Source organism: Cibotium barometz, chromosome 21 (genome assembly GCF_041138505.1).
Source record: "Cibotium barometz isolate CiBa-2024 chromosome 21, ASM4113850v1, whole genome shotgun sequence".
Classification (NCBI taxonomy): Eukaryota; Viridiplantae; Streptophyta; class Polypodiopsida; order Cyatheales; family Cibotiaceae; genus Cibotium; species Cibotium barometz.
In genome coordinates this window covers 54,986,631-54,992,367 of record NC_141066.1, presented here as the reverse complement: position 1 = coordinate 54,992,367, position 5,737 = coordinate 54,986,631, and the positions used below count along the sequence as shown (strand labels likewise).

At 45.2% G+C, this 5,737-nt stretch overlaps 1 protein-coding gene across 2 annotated transcripts; it reads left to right on the top strand.

The window, feature by feature from the left end:
- The first annotated feature begins 1,686 nt into the window (after positions 1 to 1,686).
- LOC147627381 (6-phosphogluconate dehydrogenase, decarboxylating 1, chloroplastic-like) lies at positions 1,687 to 5,465 on the top strand. Of its 2 annotated transcripts, none has more exons than XM_086816028.1 (2): positions 1,687 to 1,815; positions 3,381 to 5,465. In XM_086816028.1, exon 2 carries the CDS (start codon positions 3,421 to 3,423, stop codon positions 4,897 to 4,899), a length of 1,479 nt encoding a protein of 492 aa, XP_086672154.1. In that variant the 5' UTR covers positions 1,687 to 1,815; positions 3,381 to 3,420; the 3' UTR covers positions 4,900 to 5,465. The 2 variants fall into 2 exon arrangements, with proteins under 2 accessions (XP_086672154.1, XP_086672155.1); XM_086816029.1 differs by lacking the exon at positions 1,687 to 1,815 and adding an exon at positions 1,826 to 2,222.
- Positions 5,466 to 5,737: the final 272 nt, after the last annotated feature.

The following is a 5,737-nucleotide window of genomic DNA, read 5'->3' as shown; positions in this document are numbered from 1 at the left end:
ATCACTCTTTATATGTGCGCAAGAGTGATAAGGGTATTGTGATCATCACTATATAAGTTGATGATCTTATTGTTGGGGGTGACAACTTGGAAGAGATTGAGTATGTGAAAAGTCTTCTCAAAAGGAAGTTTGAGATGAAGGATTTGGGAGATCTGCGTTACTCTTTGGGAATTGAGGTCATTCGCACACCTGAGAGTATTTGGATGTCACAGAGACAATATGCATTGGACATATTGTCCAAGTATCGGATGGCTGATTGTAAGCCAATCTCGATGCCATTGGATCAAAATGGCAAGCTTAGTGTACGGATGTAGGTTATGTGTTGGAGGATCCCACTATGTAAAGGAAGATTATGGGGAGTTTGATCTATGTCACGATCAGCAGGCCAGATTTGAGCTACACTGTTGGCTTAGAAAGCCAGTTTATGCAGGTTCCGTGCAAACCACATCTTGACAGTGTGCGACGCACACTTTGGTATTTGAGGGCATTATGCATTGTTTTATGCAGCAGGTGTATCATTGGAGCTATATAGGTACACAGATGTACATTGGGCAAGTAGCATCTCAGATAGGAAATCTACCAGTGGATTTATGTTTTCATTGGAGAGTACTGCTGTGACATGGATCAGCAAAGAAGCAGCCCCCCACAGTTGCCTTGTCGAGAGCACAGAGGAGCTACAGTGGCAGCATGTGAGGTAGCTTGGTTACGTAAGGTACTTGCTGATTTGGGGTTGCATGTGGAGAGAAAGGTTGTCATATATCGTGACAATCTTACAGTATACAGTTGGCTAGGAACCCCGTTTTCCATGCGCGGACGAAACACATTGAGGTACATTACCATTTCATTAGGAAGAGAGTCTTGGTAGGTGACATCGACTTGGCCTATGTCAGGTTGCTGCATCTTCACGAAGGCCTTGGGAGTTGAGAAGCTCCGCAGATTTCGAATATGCTTGGAGATTATGAGCTGGAGTTGAGCTTGAGGGGGAGTGTTGAGATGTCAAGTTCAACATGAGCTGACACTCACGAGGTGCCTACATGACGGTTCGATATTTATATCACTGGCAGATTTGGTAGCTGGCACCGACATATCTTCGCCAGAGATTCTACAGCTCGACTACACCGACTAGTCCACATCTACCCACTCCTCTTAGCGTGTTCACATTATGAACCGCTTGTATATATTCTATTATGTGTGTTAGTCACTTTATCTTCTTTGTAGACCTCTTTTGTTGTGTGAAGAAGAAGAAGAATTTCCAATCTCTCACCTTGTGTGTTCTCTTCCAAGATTTGTGTGAGTGTGTATGTGCTTGCAAAAGCTCAAGCTCTTTTCTCCCCTGCATCTTTTCACCCAGTAACCAGTCACCTCAGAACCCCTTAAGCCCCAATCTCTCCTCCACCCATTTACCTATCCTACCCCAATTTATTTTTGTAATGTTAAGCTCTTTTTTTTGTAGGATTTTTTCCCTAAGCTTTGTAATCAAGGTTGGTAAGCTAAGGTACAACCTATGGGAAGTGGCTAAAAGATAAAGTGGTGTGAAGTGGGGAAAGGGCAATGCGACCTTCGAACCTCCTTTAAGGGAGATATATTATAAACATTTTGAAAATATACTTTCAGGCGTGGAAAGGACCGTCGGCCAGGGCTGCACTCGAAGGGTCCTTTATGCCACGTGGGTGGCCACTAGCAAATGTCAAAACGAGATGCACTCGCACTCTCAATGGTTGTTGTCCAGCGTGTATTGTGAGAGTCCTCCTGCCACAGCTCTCGTTTTTAGCGGGCGGAGTAGAGCACACCCGTCTCAGCTCCTCCTTTGTATCGGTAAGTCCACTTTCCCTTGCTACTCTTTGCACCCTCTTTTGTGCTGAAGCTTTCGCGGTTGAGAGGGTTTTTTTTGGTACCTCTGTGTATAGATTTTTTTCTTCTGGGCGAGTGGCTGTGTGCAGATTTCGCATTAGTGTTTGTGTGTGTAGTTCCCTTCTGGGCGAGTAGGTTTTTTTCCTTCTGTATAGATTTGGCATGTGGGCGAGTGGTTGTTTTCCCTTTGAATATAGATTTCTCATGTGGGTAGTTCTGCTTCTATGCCTGTGGCCATGTGTATTTTTACCTCTGTGTACAGATTCTCCATGTGAGCGAGTGGCTTTTTTGGCCGCTCATGGCTTTTTGCAAAGGTCTCTTAGTGTATTGGATTCACAGTTTTCTACATGTGATTTCTAAAGTTTTTGCAGGTGGGCAAGCTTCTCTTTATAAATCTTACATTTGGGCAAATGTGTGCTTGCCTTTGTGGGTATGGCATTTCTGAATGCGTGTTTGTTTAGATTTGCGTGTGGCCATTTGCATTTCCGCCTTTGCTTGTAGATTATGCGACTTCGTCTTTGAGTATGAATAGGCATTTTTGCCTTTGTGCACACGTTTTGCATGCGGGCATTTTTGTCGGAGTCCATAGATTTTACACGTGGGCCTTTTTGTCTCGGTGCATAGGTTTTGCATGTGGGCCTTTTTGTCTCACTGCATAGGTTTTGCATGTGGGTAGGAGTGCCTATGCGTCTGGTCATAGAATTTGCATGTGGGCGTTTTTGTCTCTGTGCATAGATTTTTTATGTAGGCAGTTGAATTTTTCCCTTTGTACATAGGTTTTGCAGTAAACAGATTGCAGTAGTGCTCTTGCGTCCGTATTAGATTTTGTATGTGGGTGAGTGTTCTGTACATAGATTTTGCATGTTGGTTAGTGGCAAGTCCTCTGCCTAGATTCTGCATATGGACAGGTGGTGTTTCTGCATGTCTGTATTATCGACATGTAAAAGGGTGGTGTCCTTGCCATCATGTGTAGCTGTTGTATGTGGCCATTGGTCTTCTTTACCTCCATGGATAGCTTTGTGCTATAAAATTAGCTTGTGGTGTCCTTGCCATCATGTGTAGCTGTTGTATGTGGCCATTTGTCTTCTTTACCTCCATTTATAGCTTTGTGCTATAAAATTAGCTTGTGGTCTCCTGACCATCATCTTTGATCCTTATTATCACATTTGTCATAGTTTTTAGTTCAACCAACTTGCCTTCTTGCATGTTAATAGGATAGACTATATTGGGTAGCTCCTTCCTTTCCACTAACTCAGAAAACTGTGCATTCCATGTCCAGCTCTTTCCTTGATTTCTTGAGGGCTAGGTTGTACCGTAGTGAGATTATGGGGAACATTGATGACGTTAGTGGGGATGTCATAGTATCTAGTCCATACTATGCAAGATGGAGTTGATGGTTTATTGTCTTGTGGATGACTACCATGAGGTTATAAATTGCACCTTCTTATAAGGTGAATTTGGGCATGTTCCTGGATTCATCTAGTTATATATATAAACATCTTGATATGGCACTCTTTTGTTTTTTGCAGCTGTGACAGCAAGTGCCCAGTCTCACTTGACACGCTTGCAATGGAGGCGGCAGATCTGTCTCGAATTGGCCTTGCTGGCCTGGCCGTCATGGGCCAAAACTTGGCTCTCAACATTGCTGAAAAGGGTTTCCCCATTTCCGTGTACAATCGTTCCACCAACAAAGTAGATGATACAGTTGAAAGGGCCAAGGAAGAAGGAAATCTTCCTCTCAAAGGCTATCATGATCCTAAGGACTTTGTGCTCTCGATCCAGAAACCCAGAGCCATCGTTCTTCTAGTCAAGGCTGGGGCTCCTGTAGATCAAACGATTGCCACCCTTTCTAATTTCATGGAACCTGGCGATTGCATTGTAGACGGAGGCAATGAATGGTATGAGAATACTGAACGCAGAGCCAAGCAAGTGGCAGAGACGGGGCTTCTTTATCTTGGGATGGGGGTTTCTGGAGGTGAGGAAGGCGCTCGACATGGGCCGTCTCTGATGCCAGGAGGAACATTAGAGGCTTACAAGTATATTGAGGATGTGGTCACAAAAGTGGCCGCCCAAGTTGATGATGGCCCATGTGTCACATATGTGGGTGAGGGTGGTGCTGGCAACTTTGTGAAGATGGTGCACAACGGTATTGAATATGGTGACATGCAGCTGATCTCAGAGGCTTATGATGTGCTGAAGTGTGTGGGAGGCTTGTCCAACGAGGAAATAGCAGAGACTTTTGCAGAGTGGAACAGAGGGGAGCTGGAAAGCTTTCTTGTGGAGATCACCTCCGACATCTTTACTGTGAAAGATGATCTTGGTGAAGGGGAGCTGGTTGACAAGATCCTTGATAAGACTGGTATGAAGGGTACTGGCAAGTGGACGGTGCAACAAGCTGCAGAGCTCTCCATAGCTGCTCCTACCATTGCTGCATCCTTGGATTCTCGATTTCTGAGCGGGCTGAAGGAAGAGCGAGAGATTGCTGCCAAGATCTTCAAAGAGCATGGGCTTACAGATGTCTTGGGCTCTAAGACAGTGGATAAGAAGCAACTCGTTGATGATGTGAGGAAGGCCCTTTATGCCTCCAAGATCTGTAGCTATGCCCAAGGCATGAACCTTTTAAGGGCAAAAAGTATCGAGAAGTCTTGGAATTTGAATCTAGGTGAACTTGCTCGCATCTGGAAGGGCGGCTGCATTATACGGGCAGTGTTTTTGGACCGCATCAAGAAGGCCTATGATCGCAACACAAAGCTGGCCAGTCTTTTGGTGGATCCAGAATTCGCCAAAGAGATGGTTGAGAGGCAAGCAGCATGGAGAAGAGTAGTGGGTCTGGCCATTAGCATGGGTATAAGCACCCCTGGCATGAGTGCAAGTCTGGCATACTTCGATACATATCGGCGCGCCCGGCTGCCTGCCAACCTAGTTCAGGCACAGCGAGACTACTTTGGGGCTCACACTTATGAGCGGACTGATCATGCTGGTTCGTATCATACTGAGTGGGCCAAGCTGTCCCGGAAATCTAAAACCGGTGTGAAAGCTTATGCTTGAGAATGACTCAAGATGTGGAGTGAAATCGACTACCTGGTGCAAGAGCTAGAGGAAAGTCAAGCAGTGTATGCTAGCAATTCTGGGGTTTGCACTGCATCTTGGACTATTTTGCGGCTGAAAAAGGGACAATAGTCAGTCAATAATTTAAGGGTTGCCCCCAGGTTTTGATATTTTCGGTCTTCTAGGAAGTTTTAGGTTCTTCACTGATTTTGTGTTTCTGAGCTCTGCCGATGAATTTTAGTGCCAATAAATCAATCTCTTTAAGGTTTCGAGGTGATTTGGATCTCTTGGGGGGCGCGCGTGTGTGTGAGAGGGAGAGAGGGTTCTTGGAACTATTTTGCAGCTGAAAAGGGACAACACTCAGATAATGATTTAAGGGCTGTCCTGAGGTGCCAATGAGGTGATAGCTCAAGTGGTGAAGGTGTTTGCCTAGGACCAGGAGGTCCTGGGTTCAAAACCCCACTAGTTGCTTCCTTGGCGCATCACCTATGGGTGGTTTATGAGTGCCCCCCTATGGGCAGTGAAAAAATGGTAACTACAGGACGATCTTGGTCCTTTTGTTTTTTGGGCCTTGCATTTTTTCTAGGGAGTTTTAAGGTCTTCAATAACTTGTGTCTGGGAGCTCTGTCCATGATTGTTAGTGCCAATAGATCAATCTCTTAAAGGTTTCCAGGGTAATTTGGACTTCTTGGTTATGTGTGTGTGTGAGAGAGAGAGAGAGAGAGAGAGAGAGAGAGAGAGAGAGAGAGAGAGAGAGCTAGCTAGCTAGCTAGCTAGCTGTGAATTCCTTTGCAGCGGAAAAAGGGACGATACTCCTGAGGTTTTGATGTTTTGGGTT